The sequence below is a fragment of the Salmo trutta genome, chromosome 9, assembly GCF_901001165.1.
Source record: "Salmo trutta chromosome 9, fSalTru1.1, whole genome shotgun sequence".
Lineage (NCBI taxonomy): Eukaryota > Metazoa > Chordata > Actinopteri > Salmoniformes > Salmonidae > Salmo > Salmo trutta.
Genome location: NC_042965.1, coordinates 16,858,937 through 16,882,137, shown reverse-complemented (window position 1 = coordinate 16,882,137; position 23,201 = coordinate 16,858,937). Strand labels below are relative to the sequence as shown.

General features: G+C 43.2%; 1 protein-coding gene and 1 long non-coding RNA gene across 2 annotated transcripts in view; both read right to left on the bottom strand.

Annotated features, from left to right (window-relative positions):
- Window positions 1-741: 741 nt before the first annotated feature.
- Window positions 742-5,058, bottom strand: LOC115200052 (uncharacterized). Its single transcript, XR_003879472.1, has 2 exons — window positions 5,009-5,058; window positions 742-1,424 (listed from the first exon to the last, which is right to left on the bottom strand). It is a non-coding gene; the product is annotated as an uncharacterized LOC115200052 (long non-coding RNA).
- Window positions 5,059-6,694: 1,636 nt separating this feature from the next.
- LOC115200051 (hemicentin-1-like) overlaps window positions 6,695-23,201 on the bottom strand; it is a 78,815-nt gene continuing 62,308 nt past the window's right edge. The window contains exons 58-81 of the mRNA XM_029762737.1: window positions 23,017-23,124; window positions 22,740-22,874; window positions 22,492-22,626; window positions 22,096-22,365; window positions 21,793-21,983; window positions 21,495-21,708; window positions 21,242-21,376; window positions 20,946-21,136; window positions 20,052-20,133; window positions 15,859-16,029; window positions 15,538-15,690; window positions 15,161-15,298; window positions 14,698-14,819; window positions 14,320-14,560; window positions 12,613-12,672; window positions 12,368-12,487; window positions 11,899-12,033; window positions 11,615-11,734; window positions 11,365-11,490; window positions 11,105-11,233; window positions 10,703-10,996; window positions 10,387-10,506; window positions 10,148-10,274; window positions 6,695-7,427 (exon numbers count right to left, since the gene is read on the bottom strand). Of these exons, the coding sequence (XP_029618597.1) occupies window positions 7,037-7,427; window positions 10,148-10,274; window positions 10,387-10,506; window positions 10,703-10,996; window positions 11,105-11,233; window positions 11,365-11,490; window positions 11,615-11,734; window positions 11,899-12,033; window positions 12,368-12,487; window positions 12,613-12,672; window positions 14,320-14,560; window positions 14,698-14,819; window positions 15,161-15,298; window positions 15,538-15,690; window positions 15,859-16,029; window positions 20,052-20,133; window positions 20,946-21,136; window positions 21,242-21,376; window positions 21,495-21,708; window positions 21,793-21,983; window positions 22,096-22,365; window positions 22,492-22,626; window positions 22,740-22,874; window positions 23,017-23,124 (3,908 nt within the window). The 3' untranslated portion in view covers window positions 6,695-7,036. The remainder of the gene's footprint in view (window positions 7,428-10,147; window positions 10,275-10,386; window positions 10,507-10,702; window positions 10,997-11,104; window positions 11,234-11,364; window positions 11,491-11,614; window positions 11,735-11,898; window positions 12,034-12,367; window positions 12,488-12,612; window positions 12,673-14,319; window positions 14,561-14,697; window positions 14,820-15,160; window positions 15,299-15,537; window positions 15,691-15,858; window positions 16,030-20,051; window positions 20,134-20,945; window positions 21,137-21,241; window positions 21,377-21,494; window positions 21,709-21,792; window positions 21,984-22,095; window positions 22,366-22,491; window positions 22,627-22,739; window positions 22,875-23,016; window positions 23,125-23,201) is intronic.

Below are 23,201 nucleotides of genomic sequence, written 5' to 3'. Positions count from 1 at the left end.
ATCGCACTCAATCTCCCCCCATACTCTCCGTTCTTGAATCCTATTGAAGAATTCTTCTCTGCATGGCGTTGGAAGGTGTATTATCACCATCCTCAACAACGCATACCCCTTCTACAGGCAGTGGAGGAGGCTTGTGGAGACATTGATCAGGGGTCATGCCTGGCCTGGATACGCCACTCCAGGTGATACTTTCCACGCTGCCTAAGGTGCCATTTTGAAATTGGGTAGTGCATCATCAGTTCCTCTTGTCATGTTTGTAATTCCATACCACAGTGAGATATTTATATAACTTGTGGGCCACACAGAGAGGAACTGTTCAAGACACTCTGCATCAGGTTGTACCGTCGTTATATGTGGATTCATCTGGAACAGATTCCATTTTTTCCACTCTGAGCAAAACTTTTTTGGGTTTGTTTTGTGTAGGATACATTTACAACAGTTCAAAACTTTGAGTTGATGTCAGAAATCATGTTACGAATATCTTAATCGCTGTATATAAGTTATGAATGTTCCTTTTTGCAAAATACATTCATGGTCTAAGGGGGTGAACAATGGAATAAGTGTTGTGGTGAATGTATCACATAGCTGCATGTACCTTATAACAGGAAATTGATGCTCCCCTTATCTCATAGAGGAGTGTTGGATGTTAACTTAGTGACATGGGTGAACTGGCCATCTGTCATTTCGGGCAAATTCCAGATGGACTGGTCCATTTTTAGCCCAGTGGGCCGGTCTAACTTGTTTTTTTTTTGTGTGAAAAATGACTATTATCTGGCGAATACTGGGGGCTGGTGTGGGGGCCTCGAGGAAGAAAATGGGCCGGTGTGAGGGCTTTAGAGATGGGCCGGTGTGTTAGAAATGCCAGGTCTGATTGCTTGTCACAGTCCACCCCTGCAAACACCCACTAAATGTGGTTCTCCACTTGCAAATTCTCTTTGATTTTGGGGTGTGTTTTCATGTATAATACTAATTAAGTATGCTTTTGGTTTACAAATGAACAGTTCTAGTTCAGCACAATGTCTTTGCTACTTCCTCCCCTCCATGGTTTAACCCTGCACCTTTGAAACACATTTAGAAAGATGGATGGCTAAATCAGAATACTACAGTCTAATGACTAAACCGGTTTAAGCAGAAAGGGACATTTTCTCTGATGTCCATATTGTGGCCCTACTACCTGAGGCCAACTCCATTCAAAACAGATTCCGATAAGTGCAATCAATCTCAAACGGTCTTGTACATCCTGCTTAAGATGGTGAAGCAATGTTTTCTTATCAATTTGTTCTTGCAATGCAAACACCATTTGCCTTACTGATTCAACAAAGCTGTCAAGTACCTTCAGAATAGCACCTTATACCTGGTTCAAGAGACAACAATGACTTGAAAAATGATAGGAAAACACTTGGGATAAAATAATATTGCCACACCTGTAGCATTATCACAATATAAATAACTACACACCATTCTAATGCTACAGGACCATCTTTGGAGTGTTCATTGTAATGAATCCAACAAATCGTATAAAAGGTCAATTACAAAAAAAACATTTATTCAAATTATGCAGATAACAAAACCAATTTAGCCCGGTTTCCAAAATACATCATCTTTGTAAAATATTAGCCACATTTTCCCAAAATGTGCCAAAAACACTATTCATATAACTGTTTTTGGTCAGTATTTGCATCCTTAATTTCTATATTTTATTTTCAAACAATACAACAATTTATCTATAATATTCCTAAAGGGATCGTTTGCTGGTTTATAGTGATTATAATGCTAATAGTATGCCATATTGTTAAATATAAAATCTGTCTTGAATCCTGTCTTATATACACTGCATTCCATCATAACATTATAACAAACCGCCTGATGATGAGGGGATCAATTTATACAGTACCAGTCGAACGTTTGGACACACCTACTCATTCAAGGGTTTTTCTTTATTTTTAATATTTTCTACATTGTAGAATAATAGTGAAGACATCAAAACTATGGAATCATGTAGTGACCAAAGAATTGTTAACAAATTAAATATATTTTTTGAGATTCTTCAAAGTTCTCCAACCAGCTTCATGAGGTAGTCACCTGGAATGCATTTCAATTAACAGGTGTGCCTTGTTAATTTGTAGAATTTCTTTCCCTATAAATCTGTTTGAGCCAATCAGTTGTCTTGTGACAAGGTAGGTGTGGTATACAGAAAATAGCCCTATTTGGTAAAAGACCAAGTCCATATTATGGCAAGAACAGCTCAAATAAGCAAAGAGAAACAACAGTACATCATTACTTTAAGACATGAATGTCAGTCAATCCAGAACATTTCAAGAACTTTGAAAGTTTCTTCAAGTGCAGTCGCAAAAAACATCAAGCGCTATAATGAAACTGGCTCTCATGAGGATAGCCACAGGAAAGGAAGACCCAGAGTTACTTCTGCTGCAGAGGATAAGTTCATTAGAGTTAACTGCAGCCCAAATAAATGCTTCACAGAGTTCAAGTAACAGACACAATTGTTCAGAGGAGACTGTGTGAATCAGGCCTTCATGGTTGAATTGCTGCAAAGAAACCACTACTAAAGGACATCAATAATAAGAAGAGACTTGCTTGGGATAAGAAACATTAGACCGGTGGAAATCCGTCCTTTGGTCTGATAAGTCCAAATTTGAGATTTTTGGTTCCAACCGCCTTGTCTTTGTGAGAAGCAGAGTAGGTAAACAGATGATCTCCACATGTGTGTATCCACCGTGAAGCATGGTCGAGGAGGTGTGGTGGTGCTTTGCTGGTGACACTGTCTAGTGATTTTGTGCCTTGAATTTTAGAATTTAAGGCACACTTAACCAGCATGGCTACCACAGCATTCTGTAGTGATACGCCATCCCATCTGGTTTGCGCTTAGTGGGACTATCATTTGTTTTTCAACAGGACAATGACCCAAAACACAACTCCAGGCTGTGTAAGTGCTATTTTACCAAGAAGAAGAGTGATGGAGTGCTGCATCAGATGACCTGGCCTCCACAATCACCCGATTTCAACCCAATTGAGATGGTTTGGGATGAGTTGGACCGCAGAGTGAAGGAAAAGCAGCCAACAAGTGCTAAGACTGTTGGAAAAGCATTCCTCATGAAGCTGCTTGAGAGAATGCCAAGAGTGTGCAAAGCTGTCATGAAGGCAAAGGGTGGATACTTTGAAGAATCTCAAATATATAAAACATATTTTGATTTGTTTAACACTTTTTTGGTTACTACAGTGAGGGAAAAAAGTATTTGATCCCGTGCTGATTTTGTACGTTTGCCCACTGACAAAGAAATGATCAGTCTATAATTTTAATGGTACATTTTTTTTAACAGTGAGAGACAGAATAACAACAAAAAAATCCAGAAAAACACATGTCAAAAATGTTATAAATTGATTTGCATTTTAATGAGGGAAATAAGTATTGAATTCTTGAAGTATTCAATTCTTAGGTTTAAGGGACAAAATTGTTTATTGTGGTATAGGGCCTACTGAAATATGTACTGTATTAGACACTGGCTGCTGAGGGTTGTCGAGGGCATCAGCAATGGTCCAAAATCACCAATTGCATAATTTCTATAAAATTTGTCAACGAGCCACTGAACTAATGGCTACAAAATGATTAGGTAACATATTTCATTAAATAGCTTGTCAGGTTAGAGACAGGAGTTGGAACCCATTCAGGGAACAGAACTGACAACCAAACGGTTTCTTTTTTTGTTGTTGTTAGGAACTCAGCCTGGCTTTAAACTTACTCTTGAAAGTTGTCATAGTAGAGTGCACAAGGTGCCATTTTGAAATTGGGTAGTGCATCATCAGTTCCTCTTGTCATGTTTGTAATTCCATACCACAGTGAGATATTTATATAACTTGTGGGCCACACAGAGAGGAACTGTTCAAGACACTCTGCATCAGGTTGTACCATCGTTATATGTGGATTCATCTGGAACAGATTCCATTTTTTCCACTCTGAGCAAAACTTTTTTGGGTTTGTTTTGTGTAGGATACATTTACAACAGTTCAAAACTTTGGGTTGATGTCAGAAATCATGTTACGAATATCTTAATCGCTGTATATAAGTTATGAATGTTCCTTTTTGCAAAATACATTCATGGTCTAAGGGGGTGAACAATGGAATAAGTGTTGTGGTGAATGTATCACATAGCTGCATGTACCTTATAACAGGAAATTGATGCTCCCCTTATCTCATAGAGGAGTGTTGGATGTTAACTTAGTGACATGGGTGAACTGGCCATCTGTCATTTCGGGCAAATTCCAGATGGACTGGTCCATTTTTAGCCCAGTGGGCCGGTCTAACTTGTTTTTTTTTTTGTGTGAAAAATGACTATTATCTGGCGAATACTGGGGGCTGGTGTGGGGGCCTCGAGGAAGAAAATGGGCCGGTGTGAGGGCTTTAGAGATGGGCCGGTGTGTTAGAAATGCCAGGTCTGATTGCTTGTCACAGTCCACCCCTGCAAACACCCACTAAATGTGGTTCTCCACTTGCAAATTCTCTTTGATTTTGGGGTGTGTTTTCATGTATAATACTAATTGAGTATGCTTTTGGTTTACAAATGAACAGTTCTAGTTCAGCACAATGTCTTTGCTACTTCCTCCCCTCCATGGTTTAACCCTGCACCTTTGAAACACATTTAGAAAGATGGATGGCTAAATCAGAATACTACAGTCTAATGACTAAACCGGTTTAAGCAGAAAGGGACATTTTCTCTGATGTCCATATTGTGGCCCTACTACCTGAGGCCAACTCCATTCAAAACAGATTCCGATAAGTGCAATCAATCTCAAACGGTCTTGTACATCCTGCTTAAGATGGTGAAGCAATGTTTTCTTATCAATTTGTTCTTGCAATGCAAACACCATTTGCCTTACTGATTCAACAAAGCTGTCAAGTACCTTCAGAATAGCACCTTATAGCTGGTTCAAGAGACAACAATGACTTGAAAAATGATAGGAAAACACTTTGGATAAAATAATATTGCCACACCTGTAGCATTACAGTGCCTTGCGAAAGTATTCGGCCCCCTTGAACTTTTCGACCTTTTGCTACATTTCAGGCTTCAAACATAAAGATATAAAACTGTAATTTTTTTGTGAAGAATCAACAACAAGTGGGACACAATTATGAAGTGGAACGAAATTTATTGGATATTTCAAACTTTTTTAACAAATAAAAAACAGAAAAATTGGCCGTGCAAAATTATTCAGCCCCCTTAAGTTAATACTTTGTAGCGCCACCTTTTGCTGCGATTACAGCTGTAAGTCGCTTAGGGTATGTCTCTATCAGTTTTGCACATCGAGAGACTGACATTTTTGCCCATTCCTCCTTGCAAAACAGCTCGAGCTCAGTGAGGTTGGATGGAGAGTGTTTGTGAACAGCAGTTTTCAGTTCTTTCCACAGATTCTCGATTGGATTCAGGTCTGGACTTTGACTTGGCCATTCTAACACCTGGATATGTTTATTTGTGAACCATTCCATTGTAGATTTTGCTTTATGTTTTGGATCATTGTCTTGTTGGAAGACAAATCTCCGTCCCAGTCTCAGGTCTTTTGCAGACTCCATCAGGTTTTCTTCCAGAATGGTCCTGTATTTGGCTCCATCCATCTTCCCATCAATTTTAACCATCTTCCCTGCCCCTGCTGAAGAAAAGCAGGCCCAAACCATGATGCTGCCACCACCATGTTTGACAGTGGGGGTGGTGTGTTCAGGGTGATGAGCTGTGTTGCATTTACGCCAAACATAACGTTTTGCATTGTTGCCAAAAAGTTCAATTTTGGTTTCATCTGACCAGAGCACCTTCTTCCACATGTTTGGTGTGTCTCCCAGGTGGCTAGTGGCAAACTTTAAACGACACTTTTTATGGATATCTTTAAGAAATGGCTTTCTTCTTGCCACTCTTCCATAAAGGCCAGATTTGTGCAGTATACGACTGATTGGTGTCCTATGGACAGAGTCTCCCACCTCAGCTGTAGATCTCTGCAGTTCATCCAGAGTGATCATGGGCCTCTTGGCTGCATCTCTGATCAGTCTTCTCCTTGTATGAGCTGAAAGTTTAGAGGGACGGCCGGGTCTTCGTAGATTTGCAGTGGTCTGATACTCCTTCCATTTCAATATTATCGCTTGCACAGTGCTCCTTGGGATGTTTAAAGCTTGGGAAATCTTTTTGTATCCAAATCCGGCTTTAAACTTGTCCACAACAGTATCTCAGACCTGCCTGGTGGGTTCCTTGTTCTTCATGATGCTCTCTGCGCTTTAAACGGACCTCTGAGACTATCACAGAGCAGGTGCATTTATACGGAGACTTGATTACACACAGGTGGATTCTATTTATCAACATTAGTCATTTAGGTCAACATTGGATCATTCAGAGATCCTCACTGAACTTCTGGAGAGAGTTTGCTGCACTGAAAGTAAAGGGGCTGAATAATTTTGCACGCCCAATTTTTCAGTTTTTTATTTGTTAAAAAAGTTTGAAATATCCAATAAATTTCGTTCCACTTCATGATTGTGTCCCACTTGTTGTTGATTCTTCACAAAAAATTACAGTTTTATATCTTTATGTTTGAAGCCTGAAATGTGGCAAAAGGTCGAAAAGTTCAAGGGGGCAGAATACTTTCGCAAGGCACTGTATCACAATATAAATAACTACACACCATTCTAATGCTACAGGACCATCTTTGGAGTGTTCATTGTAATGAATCCAACAAATCGTATAAAAGGTCAATTTCTTTACAAGAACAGATTTTGGCAAAATTGTGTCCCCACTGTTTAAGATCCATTTCAATCCAGTTTACTTACTGCACCAGAGATGGGGGTCCAAATATCCATGAAATCCTTAGAGTTAATACTGTTTGCCTTGTCTCATGATTAGTGCTTTCTTGGCTTGGTTAGCACGCTCTGTCTCACAGGCCTCCAGGCTGTGGGCCTGATTCTACAGAGGTTGGTGAAGGAGGGGTCAGTGGCCTCTCAGGGGCACACACAGTCAGTTCCAGCCTCCAGCTGGGGGGGCTCATCTCAGTAGGGGTATCTAGAGATGGAGATGTAAATGATGAAGATGCTCTGGTATGTGATGCGGCCCTGTGTGGAGAGGGTGGTGGCCTGCACCCCCAGACGCACCAGGCCTGACCTCTGCAGGGGCCGCAGGGTGAAGATGATGCCCCTGCCTGCCTCGTCCCGGATGCCAAACATCTGGCCCCCTGCCCCCACCACTGGACCCTCCTCACTGCCCTGCTCCAGAATGGTGAAGGATGTTGTCTCCTGCAATACCCCCTCCTCCGAGAAGGCAGACAGGCGCACCACGTTGTGATTGGCTGGGATGCCCAGGGGGAGGGTCAACAGCTTGTACTGCAGTAGCAGAGGGGAACCCCCATAGCCACAGTCCCGAGAGCAGGGTCTGTAGCACGTCCTGCCATGGAGAGAGTAGAGTCAACTGTTACACTTTCAGAGGTATTGATACCGTCTGTTATCAGCTGGCTCCAAAGGTCATTGACATACTATATCTAATGAACAACACAACCACATGATTGTTTAGAGGGACCAATGATCGTGACTTACTACATACATAGATAACAGCACAACAATTACTTTATGGTGGTGTGATAAGGTAACTAAGGTAAGTAGTCCACACACAGAGACACGTACAAAGCTCTCCCTCGCCCTCCATTTGGCAAATCTGACAATAATTCTATTCTCCTGATTGCTGCTTACAAGCAAACATTAAAGCAGGAAGCACCAGTGACTCAATCAATTAAAAAAAGTGGTCAGATGAAGCAGATGCTAAGCTACAGGACTGTTTTGCTAGAACAGACTGGAATATGTTCCGGGACTCGTCCGATGGCATTGAGGAGTACACCACATAAGTCATTGGCTTCATCAATAAGTATATGGATGACGTCATCCCCACCGTGACCGTACGTACATACCCCAACCAGAAGCCATGGATAACAGGCAACACCCGCACTGAGCTAAAGGCTAGAGCTACCGCTTTCAAGGAGCGGGACTCTAACCCGGAAGCTTATAAGAAATCCTGCTATGCTCTCCGACAAACCATCAAACAGGCAAAGCATCAATACAGGACTAAGATCGAATCGTACTACACCGGCACTGACGCTCGTTGGATGTGGCAGGGCTTGCAAACCATTACAGACTACAAAGGGAAGTACAGCTGAGAGCTGCCCAGTAATACATTTACATTACATTTAAGTCATTTAGCAGACGCTCTTATCCAGAGCGACTTACAAATTGGTGCATTCACCTTATGATATCCAATACAAGCCTACCAGACGAGCTAAACTACTTCTATGCTTGCTTCGAGGCAAATGACACTGAAACATGCATGAGATCACCAGCTGTTCCGGAAGACTGCTGTTCCCTGAAGCCGATGTGAGTAAGACCTTTAAACAGGTTAACATTCACAAGGCCGCAGGGCCTGACAGATTACCAGGACGTGTACTGCAAGCATGCGCTGACCAACTGGCAAGTGTCTTCACTGACATTTTCAACCTCTCCTTGTCCAAGTCTGTAATACCAACATGTTTCAAGTAGACCACTATAGTCCCTGTGCCCAAGAACACTAAGGTAACCTGCCTAAATGACTACCGACCCAGAGCCACAGTAAGGTCTACGTCTGTAACCACGAAGTGCTTTGAAAAGCTGGTCATGGCTCACATCAACACCATTATCCCAGAAACCCTAGACCCACTCCAATTTGCATACCGCCCTAACAGATCCACAGATGATGCACTCTCTATAGCACTCCACACTGCTCTTTCTCACCAAAAGGACCACCTATGTGAGAATACTATTCATTGGCTACAGCTCAGCGTTCAACACCATAGTGGCCTCAAAGCTCATCAATAAGCTAAGGACCCTGGGACTTAACACCTCCCTCTGCAACTGGATCCTGGACTTCCTGATGGGAAGGAGGTAAGGGTCGGTAACAACACATCCGCCACGTTGATCCTCAACACAGGGGTCCCTCAGGGGTGCGTGCTCATTCTCCTCCTGTACTCCCTGTTCACTCATGACTGCATGGCCAGGCACTACTCCAACACCATCATTACATTTGCTGATAACACAACAGTGGTAGGCCTGATCACGACAACGATGAGACAGCCTATAGGGAGGAGGTCAGAGACCTGGCCGTGTGGTGCCAGGACAACAACCTCTCCCTCAACGTGATCAAGACAAAGGAGATGATTGTGGACTACAGGAAAAAGAGGACCGAGCGCGCCCCCATTCTCATCGACGGGGCTGTAGTGGAGCAGGTTGAGAGCTTCAAGATCCTTGGTGTCCACATCACCAACAAATGAACATGGTCCAAGCACACCAAGACAGTTGTGAAGAGGGCACAAAAAAACCTATTCCCCCTCAAGAGAAAGAATGAAAGAATTTGGCATGGGTCCTCAGATTCTCAAAAGGTTCTGCAGCTGCACCATCAAGAGCATCGTGACTGTATGGCAACTGCTCGCCCTCCGACCGCAAGGGTAGTGCGTACGGCCCAGTACATCACTGGGGCAAAGCTTCCTGCCATCCAGGAATTCTATACCAGGCGGTGTCCGAGGAAGGCCCTAAAAACTGTCAAAGACTCCAGCCACCCTAGTCATAGACTGTTCTCTCTGCTACCGCACGGCAAGCGGTACCGGAGCGCCAAGTCTAGGTCCAAGAGGCTTCTAAACAGCTTCTACCCCCAAGCCATAAGACTCTTGAACATCTAATCAAATGGCTACCCTGGACTATTTGCATTGCCCCCCTTTTACACCGCTGCTACTCTCTTATCATTTATGCATAGTTCCTTTAATAACTCTACCTACATGTACATATTACCTCAATTACCCCGACTAACCGGTGCCCCCGCACATTGACTCTGTACCGGTACCCCCCTGTGTATATTCTCGCTATTGTTATTTTACTGCTGCTCTTTAATTACTTGTTACTTTTATTTCTTATTCTTATTTGTACTGCATTGTTGGTTAGGGGCTCGTAAGTAAGCATTTCACTGTAAGGTCTACACCTGTTGTATTTGGTGCATGTGACTAATACAATTTGATTACAAAAATACCCAGGAAACGATCTGTCTAACCACACATTGCAAACACACAGTGGTGTTTTATTGAAGCTCCATACCCTGGACTTCTTCCTTTCTGATAGGATGCAGGGCAGGGCGTGTCCAAACACTGATATCCTCCACGAGTGTTGAAGCACATCTGGTTGTGTCCACACTGGATGCCTTGTACTGCACACTCATCAATGTCTGCAAGCATCAGAAAGGAAACTCAGTATCTGTGTGTGTTCTTGGCAATGTAAACCTAATCGTGGTGGGTGGTTTGTGTAGTGTTTATGTGTATTGTTTGTTTTCTCCATACCTCTGCAGCTCCTGCTGTTGGGTAACAGCTGGTAGCCTGTAGGACAGAGGCACTGGAAACTGCCTATTGTGTTCCGACAATCATGTTGGCATGGGTTCCTCAGCAAGCACTCATCCACATCTGTACAGAGACCGATGACACAATGAGGTGAGCAAGACGTACCAGACTCAACTCCCTTGCTTGTGGCCTTTGCTTACAGACATTCAAGGAAAATGAGAAGCTGCAAAGCTTTTTCTCCATCTTGTCCACAAACACAGATGCCAATTATATGACTGAACGGGACTCCTACTACTTCGGGGGGGGGGGGATGACTCACCGACACATGTGCCATCTCTGTTGGTATAGCCTATGGGGCAGCTCTGTCTGGTGATGCGGGATACCCCATGATGCCGAGAGAGAATGGGCCTACCCAGCGATGACACCAGCTGTGGGCGCAGTCTTGCTCTGACGCGGCTACCGTTGGAGAAGACCTGTCCTCTCTCTAGACCAGCACAAGAGCGCCCATCCCCCGTTAACACAGTGCCTGGTGGGCAGAGGCACCGGAAGCTGCCTGGCACGTTACGGCACTGGTGGGCACAGGGGCTTGGCGTCTGTAGGCACTCATCAATGTCTGAAAGGCAAAACAAGACTCAGACACTACTTATAACAAGATTTTATTGGACAGTAGCATGATGTTTAGTGTAGCAATACATGTCTATGCCAAAATGAAGTGTCTTACCCAGGCATGGACGGCCCACCCCCTGGGACTGATAACCTCTGGGGCAGACACAGCCGTACCCTCCCATGGTGTTCTGACACATCTGGCTGTAACGGCACAAGTGGCTTCCATCCTGGCATTCGTCCACATCTGTGAACCACAATGTTGGTAAACACAGGGCATACTGTAATGGTAGGATCAGCATTCTCACACCACAAACCTGTACCTGCGTGCAACAACATTCAAAGTAAAAGATGGGTGAAGTATAAATGGCATCATACCCACGCAGGCCCCATTCTCTCCCATTCTCATGCCAGCTGGGCAGCTGTCGAAACACTGGTAGCCTCCCTCTGTGTTGCGGCACTGCTGGTGAGCTGGGCACACATTCCTGCTGCACTCGTTGATGTCTGTATACAAACAAACATAAAGGGTTAGAGATCCCACAATTTAAATCACTGCTTCCATATGATACTGGTATGAAAGATTTGATTCTGTTGAAAATATCATCAGTGAGTCACAGGGTCCACTGACCCAGACAGCGCTGGCCAGACAGCTGGTAGCCAGGGTTGCAGACACACCGGAAGGAGCCCAGGCTGTTCAGACACTGCTGCTGACACGGGGAGAGAGACGACTCCTGGCACTCATCCACATCTGAAACTCACACCACAGGTCAAACTCTGTTACTAATATGCCTTATTGTCAACACCCTATTATAGGATGGAGACTAGAATGTATTCTATTCAGTTGATGAATGACTGAAAGAGAATCCCCCCCCCCCCCCCCAAAAAAAGTGTATTTGTTGTGAATAGACTTGCCTTCACAGCTGGTTCCCATGGCGCTGGGCTTGAACCCTGGGCCACATTTAGCCTGGCAGTGGTATGTGCCAACCGTGTTCACACACTGCTGGTTGTAGTGGCACATGTGGGAGCCCTGGGCACATTCATCAATATCTGTAGAGATACCACATGTGAGGTCAAACACAAGAACACTGTCTGCAATACAGCAGTAGGATGTATACTTTCATAGCGATAATATCACCCGGAACCAAATAGTGTGTGTGCTAGCTAACTGATTCTGTTGACATTTTATCCCCCAACATTTTTTTATTGTACAAATTTCACAATAGATTACCTTCTAAATATAGCATACAAATCACCATGATACCAGATCCCTTTACAGACCGATCACTTTCTGTAACGTTGTATCTAATTAGGAGATACAGTATACGGTATAACGGTATGATAAAGTATGCAGCATTCAGTTAGAGTGTTTCCTGTGGCTGACCTTGACATGTGTTGGTTTCTGGGGAGATGGTGAAGCCAGAGGGACAGGCACAGGAGAAGCCACCCATCACATTGTTGCAGGAATGAGAGCAAGGCGACTCGGCAGCACATTCATCCTCATCTAAGCATTCAGATACAGTTTATAAAGATAATATGCATTAATGAGTTAATTGAAATGCAAACTACAAAATAACATTGGTCGATCGACGAAAGAAATTGAAGGAGGAAAAGGTATACAAAACGTACCAGTACAGTAAGAGGCTGTATCCAGGACAAAACCTTCCGGGCACATTTTTCCATCCCCATCTAAAGACAGAGGAGCACATTCAATCCATGAGCAGATGATGTTACTGTACCACAACTTTAAACAATGAAAATTACATCTTAAAAATGAATGTGTTTGCTACAGTGCATCAGTTAAAAGTAACCTGTTGGGGCTAGGGGGCAGTATTTGCACGGCCGGATAAAAAAACGTACCAGATTGAAACAGGTTACTACTCTTGCCCAGAAACGAGAATATGCATATAATTAGTAGATTTGGATAGAAAACACTAAAGTTTCTAAAACGGTTTGAATGGTGTCTGTGAGTATAACAGAACTCATATGGCAGGCCAAAACCTGAGAAGATTCCATACAGGAAGTGCCCTGTCTGAGAATTTGTTCTCCTTCTGTGGCATCTCTATCGAAAATACAGCATCTCTGCTGTAACGTGACATTTTCTAAGGCTTCCATTGGCTCTCAGAAGGCGCCAGAAAGTGTAATGGGGTGTCTGCAGTCTCTGGTCTAAGTACAGCAGCTCTGTTTGTGAGTGGTCAGGCTGGGAACAGTGACACTGGAGATGCGCGTTCATGAGAATTCAAATTTTTTTTCTTTCAGCCTTTGAATGAATATGTCACCCGGTTGGAATATTATCGCTATTTTACGAGAAAAATAGCATAAAAATTGATTTTAAACAGCGTTTGACATGCTTCGAAGTACGGTAATGGAATATTTTGAAATGTTCTTGTCACGAAATGCGCTCGCGCGTCACCCTTCGGATACTGACCTGAACGCACGAACAAAACGGAGGTATTTGAATATAACTATGGATTATTTGGAACCAAAACAACATTTGTTGTTGAAGTAGAAGTCCTGGGAGTGCATTCTGACGAAGAACAGCAAAGGTAATCAAATTTTTCTTATAGTAAATCTGAGTTTGGTGAGGGCCAAACTTGGTGGGTGTCAAATTAGCTAGCCATGATGGCTGAGCTATGTACTCAGAATATTGCAAAATGTGCTTTCGCCGAAAAGCTATTTTAAAATCTGACACCGCGATTGCATAAAGGAGTTCTGTATCTATAATTCTTAAAATAATTGTTATGTATTTTGTGAACGTTTATCGTGAGTAATTTAGTAAATTCACCGGAAGTTTGCGGTGGGTATGCTAGTTCTGAACATCACGTGCTAATGTAAAAAGCTGGTTTTTGATATATGAACTTGATTGAACAAAACATGCATGTATTGTATAACATAATGTCCTAGGAGTGTCATCTGATGAAGATCATCAAAGCTTAGTGCTGCATTTAGCTGTGGTTTTGGTTTTTGTGACATATATGCTTGCTTTGAAAATGGCTGTGTGATTATTTTTGGCAGGGTACTCTCCTGACAATCTAATGTTTTGCTTTCGCTGTAAAGCCTTTTTGAAATCGGACAATGTGGTTAGATTAACGAGAGTCTTGTCTTTAAAATGGTGTAAAATAGTCATATGTTTGAGAAATTGTAGTTATAGCATTTTTGAGGTATTTGTATTTCGCGCCACGCGATTCCACTGGCTGTTGACTAGGTGGGACGCAAACGTCCCACCTTGCCCAGGGAGGTTAAAAGTCAAGTGTCTGACTGTCTGTTAGTCTGTATTGTGTAAGTCTGTATTGTGTTAGCCTGCCTTGTGGTAATCTGTCTTGTATTTCCACTGACCAGGTAGGAGTAGGGAGGCTGTGATCTGGAAGTCCAGACTGAGAGTGAACACGCTGTAGATGCCATTCATCTGGGACACCTTGATGAGCTGCAGCAGGGGCCCCTGACGCTCCTCTCGGCCCTCGTAGATGATGGAGTGGTTACAGCGCAGCACCATGGGACCGCCTGTTCTCTGGTGGGCCTGGGACGACCATGAGTACAGCTGCCCTGGTCCCGTTTGCACGTATGACTCATCAAACTCCTGCATGACACAAAGCAATCATCATATTAGAGATTGATTATATAGAGATTTAATTAAGAGATTTAATTAAGACTTATGGTTAGTCACAGTCAGGGACTTCAGCTGGCCTTAGGATGACAGTGTTAGTCATTACACACCTGCAGATTGAGATGGGAGGTTGATAATGTTGGAGGGACAAAGCCGTTGATAACAATGTCTATTAGGAGAGCCCCCTCTGAGTCCAGACCTCTGGCTACATGGGTCAACCGAAGGATCTCTCCTGGTTACGAACACAAACACAACATTCAAATACATCTGGGATACATTATAAAACAGTCACTTGGGAGAGTTGTCTGTCTGAAGAGGACCCACCCCATATTTTTGGGGATTCTTATTGAAGTTGCCAAAGGAGTCCGTCATTGAAACCAGATCCTAGTAAAAACAAAAACCTGCAGTCATGGAGAACTACGCCCTCTGCTGGTTCTCTTACAATGTACAGATTTAAAGGGACAATTCCGCTTACAAGAGACAACCACTGTTATAGGACTACATTTACAGTAGAGTAAACCTTAGTTCAGGTTAATTTACAGGATGTTACTGTATCTGTTCTTCAGTGCTGACCTGTGTCAAACTCCAGCTGTGACTCCTGTCTGAACAGGCCCTGGGTCAGGGAGTAGCCGTTCCTGGCTGCTCCAGTCTGCAGCACTGTGGTCCAGTAGATGGGAGCAAACACAGACACCAACACCCGTAGCAATGGACCTGCAAAACATCAGTAGTTAGACCACAGCCTCTATGGAAATACCTCTGAGCAAAGTATGATAGGTCAGGATACAGCAATGATCAGTGGCTGAGTGATCTATGTGCTTGATTATGGGAAATAACTTTACATGAAGTACTTGATTATGGGAAATAACTTTACAGCAAGTGCTTGATTTTTGCATTTAGATGTGCTTCTGAGAGGATTCTACTGGTTACTGTAAGACATCTCTCGCACTCACCCACACTAGGAGGGATGTTATCCAGGTGGGCCTGCATGGTGCTGGTGCCCTCTTCCGGGTTCTCTGTGATGTTAGCCTCCAGGAACGACACCCCAAACTCCCTATCATTCACCACCCCTATCAGACTCCCCCTGGCCTTACGAGGGGCCTCCCCTTCAGTCAACAAACACACAGAGAGAGAGAGAGAGCGAGAGAAGTATTAAGTTACACATGATTTAAGAGTAGCTGTAGTACTACATATTCTATGTACATACATCATTTAATTGCTAAATTCATCTGCATCCGTTTGGAGTGACAGGAGAACAGTTCAATCAGCCGTACCTGGACAAAGTCCAGTCTGACATCTCCTGGAGTCCCTACTGGGAGCGTCACATGATTTCCCCCCATTGGCCGGCTCTGGATTGTTGCATAACCTGATTCGCTCCTGATTCCCTCGACCACAGGTGGTGCTGCATGGGCCCCAATCCTCCCAGTTAGAATAACCTCCATTGACTGTGGCAGGAGAGGGAGGGAGAGTAGGGAGGGAGGGATCATCCATACAGAGAATTACATAAACAATCCATAATTACTATTGTGTGTTTTCTTATTCATTTGATCTAATGGTTCAAGAGGATCTAATTGTAGGAATATTATAATTATTTTATTTATTTATTTATAGGGGACAATCAACATTAATCAACATGAATATTACAATAATGCAACATCATATAAATATGCCAGGGTTAGCCAAAAGCTAATTTGGGCCTGTGTAAAGGTAAGGGCCTTTACACAGCCACTATACAAATACTGACTAAAACAATGCAAATACATTACATCCAAAAATATATAATTCTAACAACAACACTATCATCTTACATATGAAGAACCACAGATAACTCTGAACAGGTTTGGATAGATTTGAGCCATGTTTTCAATTTAAAAATACAATAATCAGTGGAGCTCCTCAAGTCCATGGGCATTGCATTCCAGTATATTATAGCTCTAACAGAGAAGGCTGATTGACCGATTTTACTGTGTCAAAAAGGGACACAATCCCCTCTTACTGCCCGTGTTATCCAGGAGGTGCTTTCCTTGAGCATTATACTGTATGCCGGCATAGGAGTGGAGGGGCAAGATCATGCAGGATCTTAAAGACAAGGCTTGCATCTACATACTGCTTAAAGCTATCCAGACTAAATAAATGATGTTTGTAAATTATATGACAATGGTGGTAACGGTTTGGTTTGTTATCATAAATCTTAAGTGTTTGTTTGTAGAGTGATTCAATTGGTTTCAGAATAGTAGCTCCTGCTTGGGACCAGCATGTGAGGCAATATCTCAGATGTGAGAAGATCATAGCATATATAGTTTGGCGGCCTCCTGTGGAAAGAAAGGTCTTTATAAACCTAAAGTTGGATAATCCAAACTTGGCTGTGTTAACCATCTTCTTCACGTTTCTTAAATGTCAAGTTGAAGTCCAAAATGATGCCGAAATTCCAGATTCTCCCCATTAACAAGAACAGTTCGTTGGGAAGAATCAATGGATTTCTTAGATAAGTACACACAAACAGTCTTGTCGATATTTAAATGCAGGCAACAATTTGTAATCCATTTAGAAACATGTACCGTAGTGTCAGTTAACAAGTTAACTAGTTTTCTAGTTTTTGAGTGTACATACATAACTGTATTGTCTGCATACATCTGCATGTTAACTTGTGGGCAAGCAAGTGGGAGATCATTTATATAGATGGTAAACAGAAGGGGGCCTAATATTGACCCTTGTGGGATCCCAATGTTATAGTAAAGAGTGTCCGACTGAGTGTCCCCCAAACGAACCCTTTGACTTCTATTTGTCAGATAGGAAAACATCCAACTAATAACTTCAGTGGACACATTAAGGGAGGATAGTTTGGATAGGAGGACCTCATGATTCACAGTATCAAAGGCATTTTTAAGATCCAAAAAGACTGCGCTGACTTCACCACCTACGTCCAGTTTAGATTTAATGCACTCCAGAAAATAGCAATTGGCTGTTTCGGTAGAATGGTTAGTTCTGAATCCAAATTACATTTGATGTATGGAGTTGCCCTGAATGAGGTGATCAGTCAGATGATTTTCGGCTACTTTTGATAGCACTGGAAGAATGCTTATAGGACGGTAATTTTCCACCAGTGTTGGGTCACCAGATTTTAAACAGGTATCACTGCAGCAAACTTCCAAGCATTGGGGAAGAACCCATATTTGATGCACAGATTAACTAGATGTACAATAGCGGCAATCAGAGAATATTTGTGTCTCTTCAGGAATACATTGTTTAGACCAAATACATATTCTGTTCTAGAGCTCCTGAAAAGATAATAATACTGTCCACTGCTGATGCTGAGATTTCAGGAATTTTGAATATTGGTTTATTATTATCTATGGGAGTGAGAACTGTGGTCTTGGTCGAATCAGAGTCTTGAATTAGAAACCCATTAACCTTTAATTCAGGATTGGTTTTTTCCCAGGTCCTCTCCCTGTTAGTTTGTTGAAATTTTCCCAAATCACTTTTCCATTTCTTCTTGCTTCATTGATCACTCTAAGAAAGAACTCTGCTTTTGCTTTTTTTATAATCCTTATCACCTTATTTCTCAGTGCTGTAAATATACATCTGCCATCATTCTGACCAGACTTCAGTGCTTTTTTCAAGGAAAGATCCCGTTCTCCCGTCTGCCTCCAGAGGTCCTCGTTGAGCCATGGCAGAGAAGCTTTCCTTGGCTTAACGTGAAATTTCCTAGTAAAAGAGGTATCCACTTTATCAATGGCTGACAGAAATGTTCTGTATCCAGACTCTGGATTGCTTAACATATCAGACCAGTCAATTTGACTTTGACTCTGCTCACTTTTCAGGATATTTTTATCGTACTGTTGCACATTAATATGGTTCTTAAATGTATTTTTAGTGATCTTTCTAACCACTAATGTAACATTGTGGTCAGAAATGCCAGTTAGTAAGTTAGTGGACTTAGTCATTCGATCAGGTCTGTTAGTAAACACCAGATCAATTTGAGTTTGAGATGACTGTGTTACTCTGGTTGGACCTTGTATTATTTGAGTCAGGTTGAAATAGTCTGTGATCTCAGAGTTTTTTCCTGCAAGTTTTGTTTTTCCAGTTTATATTGAAATTGCTCATCAAGATGATCTCATTCTTTAAGCATGGCATTTAGATGGTCATAAAAACGAGATATCTGCTCCCAATGACTGGAACGAACTGCAAAAATCACTAAAGCTCACATCTCCCTCACTAGCTTTAAGCACCAGCTGTCAGAGCAGCTCACAGATCACTGCACCTGTACATAGCCCATCTGTAAACAGCCCATCTACCTACCTCATCCCCATACTGTATTTATTTATTTATCTTGCTCCTCTGCACCCCAGCATCTCTACTTGCACATTCATCTTCTGCACATCTACCATTCCAGTGTTTAATTGCTATATGGTAATTACTTCGCCACCATGGCCTATTTATTGCCTTAACTCCCTTACCTCATTTGCACTCACTGTATATAGACTTTTTTTCTACCGTATTATTGACTGTATGTTTTGTTTACTCCATGTGTAACTCTGTGTTGTTGTATGTGTCGAATTGCTATGCTTTATCTTGGCCAGGTCGCAGTTGCAAATGAGAACTTGTTCTCAACTAGCCTACCTGGTTAAATAAAGGTGAAATAAAAAATAAATAAATTAATAAATTAATATCAGATGTTGGTGGTCGATATAATCCAATAATAGTGAGAGAAGTATGAGGGGAGAGGAAGACATTCAAGGTCATTGACATGTTTCCATATGATACGATTGCATTTAAAGTCATCTTTCATGTACAAAAGCAATCCACCCCCTCAGCCCTCTCCCCTGTCCTTCCTGAATATGGAATATCCAAAGGTAGAAATAGGAGAACATTTCTTCAGACATTTCTCAGAGAAACAGAAACAAATCAAGATTAGAGTCATTCAATAAATGTTCTACGAATATTCAGATGACCTCCCAATATTCCTCTAGGCTTGGAACGAGGGTCCCAGAGCATTTAAGCCTGATTAATGGTTTGAAAAGGTTTCATGGTACAATGTTTTCTAATACCTGGACTAAGAGTTTCTGTCTCGAAGGAGGCTTTTGTTTGGGACATGTATCAAGAGTTGGCATTAAAATGTTATTACCAGCAAATTGCTCATTCTCTTGAAAAGCCATGTTAGCAACAGAGGTTATGGTTACATACACAGAATGTCCGTCTCTGCACCAGATATTATAGGCTACTCAAATATAGATTATTTCAATCATGTTCCACCATTCAGTCTGGATGGCTAATTAGGGGGACTTTACTGCACTTCTCCCAGAATGACATCCTCCATATCAGCCTTTTTTTCTGCAGGTGACCTAACTCAAGGCTCTGATGGGGAGCTTGGTACCCTGGGCTGCATGTTGATTCCGGATTGTTTGAATGAAGGCCAGCATTTGGAAATGGAGGTTGTGTGACTGTGTTCATGCTCCACATCACTCACTCTGTACTTTGAGAGAAATGGTCCTCTCAGCGACTCCAGCCTCACTCTCAGCCACACACTGGTACTCCCCTGCATCTTCTCTCTGACACAGATGGGGACAGATATACATGTTAGGGCATAAACACTTTTAACACAAGCACGTTATCATTGTTCTTCTGAAATATGAGAATTGATATGCTGTTCAGGACCCTCATCCTTTCACTCTTCCAAATAACATAATGTCATTTAGTGACATTTCTCCAGTGGTAAACATATTTGCCTTACATTCCATGGAGTGCTTTTATAATTTGTATGTTATTTCAGATATTTAATGGAACTTTCATCCCTCATTGGGGCATTTAAAAGCTGACATTTTCTAAAAGAGAATTTAAGGTTTTTCCATTAGCTTGTTTGCAGTAAGTGTCATTATGACAGCAGAGAGAGAGGAAGTATCACATTAGAGCACTCTGTAGGAAGGGGAACCATTTGTCTTTGTGAAAGTTTTAGCTGCAGGGCGTACAATTACAGAATCAATTACAGAGTTTTAAAAATTATAGACACAGTACACAACAGTGAGCAAGCCTGGGAAAATCCATTTCTGAGCTCCCTCTCCCTCTCTAGCTAATACTGTTGGCTTTTTAGCATGAGCTCACTACAATCTGACTGGCCAGACTGGCACACTGCAGTTAGGTCACACAATGTTCCATGACTCAGGACTGCAAATGGAGTGCAGATTGACTGCAGTCAGTGGTCCATCCTCTCACTCTCATTTCTTGTGTAAGCCTACTCTCTTTTTGTTTTTATTGCCATTTTTTACTCTTAAGATATGAACTCTCAAATTAAACTAACACTGGATAAATAGATTTCTGAGGGAAACTGATAGGACAGGTGGGACAGGTCCAGGGTTGTGTTTACTGTGATGCTGTAGATGGCCAAGGAGCCATTATGGAGGGGTTGCAGGCGAAGGGAGCGGAGAAGGGGTCTGCCGTCATGGACCCAGCGGAGGACCGGACTGGGGTCTCCATGGACAGGACAGTCCAGCATGGCAGTGCCACTCTGGGCCACAGTCTGAGAGGTGTGGGCCTCTCCCTTCAACACCGGTGGTTCTAAGGAGACATTACCATAACACATCCATTACAAACAGTGTGCCCCTGCCAAGGAATATAAAACAATACTAATACAAAAGGTCATGAGGTGTTGAAAGTACTCACCTCTGATGCGGACAAATGAGAGTGCTCTGATGGTGCCCACACTGTTCTCTGCTAGGCACACATAGGTTCCTGCATCCCTCAAGGTCACATTCTCTATCACCAAGGAGCTTCTGCCTGCCTCGTCCACACTGGAAACTGAGAGAGAGAGAGACATGTTTGGAGTAATCAAGATGACTATTACTATATACAGTACCTACGACTACATCATATCGATCATAACAGAACATGGGGCCAGTGGAGGGCAGTGGTGTACCTGGATAGGGGCTGTTGTTAGCGGTCCAGGAGACCACAGGGGTAGGGGTGCCCTGGGCGTGGCAAGACAAGCTGAGACTTTGACCTTTGTTCATGGTCACGTCAGCAGGTAACTCCTTGAAGGCGGGTCTCATGTTGACGGACAGGCGGGTGTCCTGTCTCACAGTGCCTGCTGTGTTGGTGGCCACACAGGTGAACACACCACCATCATCTGGCTACAAAGGCCAAAACGTTGATCAGGACCTTCACCTGAACCACCTTCATTATAATGCAATGTAAAACAGAAATGTGTCTCTGACCTCTGCCCTCTCAATGATCAGCTCTCCTGACCGCAGCACGGTGAATTTGCCAGGCAGGCTGGGAACGATGTTACCATCCTTCTTCCATGACACCCTGGGCTCTGGTGAACCCTGAGCCGCACAGGGCAACAAGGCCTGGAAGCCCTGGATGACGGACAACTCTGGCTGACCAACAGGAATCATGGGCGGGACTAGAAGAAAGACCGAGTCAGTTTATTACTGGCAGATCAGTAACTCTGTTCCATGAGACACTGTCAGGTTTAACCTTGATTTAATATCATATTGACCTCATATCACACTCACTCATTATGACAAGCCTCATGTCATGGCTGGCCCTGCCAGCGAGGTTTTTGGCTGAGCAGGTATACAGGCCATCATCACTGCGTTGTGTGGCTGCGATCCTCAGGGTGCCATTGGCTAAGAGCTGTACATGTGCCCCCTCTGTGAGTGGCCTGCGTTCCCTTTGCCAGGACACCTCCGGCTGGGGCTGTCCGTCTGCCAAACACTCCAGGCTCACTGGCTGGCCCAGGACTGCTGTGTACTCCTCACGAGGAACTCTCAGCACTGGGGGAACTGGAGCAACACGAAGACACATAGTACCTTTCACTATTGAGGCCCACACACTCATCTAAGTATCAACAAGTGCCTCCGTGCTGTTTGAACAACATGTCTGTGCTCTGTAGAAATGTAGTGTGTTACCTTGCAGTACTAGACGTGTCCTTCCTATTGCTGTGCCAGCTTCGTTCTGTGCCAGACACTGGTAGGTGCCCGCATCACCCAGAGTGACCCGAGAGAACTTCAGAGCTCCGTTTGAGAGGAGAGACAGTTTGTGACCTGAAGAGCCATGGAAGGAAGACATCCCTATTCAGAAACAGCAGACTATAAATGACTATTGTGTTATATAATGGCTTGATTTCTGATCAAGTGTCCAAAGAGGGCATTCTCACCAGCTGATATGGGAACACCCTCCCGTTGCCATGTGATGGAGGGTCGAGGGAAACCCTGCACCTCGCAAGGTAAAACCATCCCATGATGCAACACTACTTGTACTTCCTCTGTCATAGGCCTGATCTCAGGGGGCTCTGAGTGGGAGAGGGCAAACCCATTAACATGGTTTATCACACACAGATTATTCAACTGTAAAATGAAGACATAAGAGAGTTACAAAGCAAAAACATGAACCATTACTTTATAACCTTAACAACAATCCACCTGAGGACCCACCTTGCACTGTGAGAGTGATGTGTTTGTGGGTCACTCCTGCAGGGTTCCGGGCAGAGCATGTGTACCTCCCTGCATGACTGGGGGTAGCAGCTGTGATCTCCAGAACTCCTGGATCCAAAGAGTACAGTAACACAACAATGAACACCAACGTACTAACATGATAGGATCACTGATGGCAACAGCAC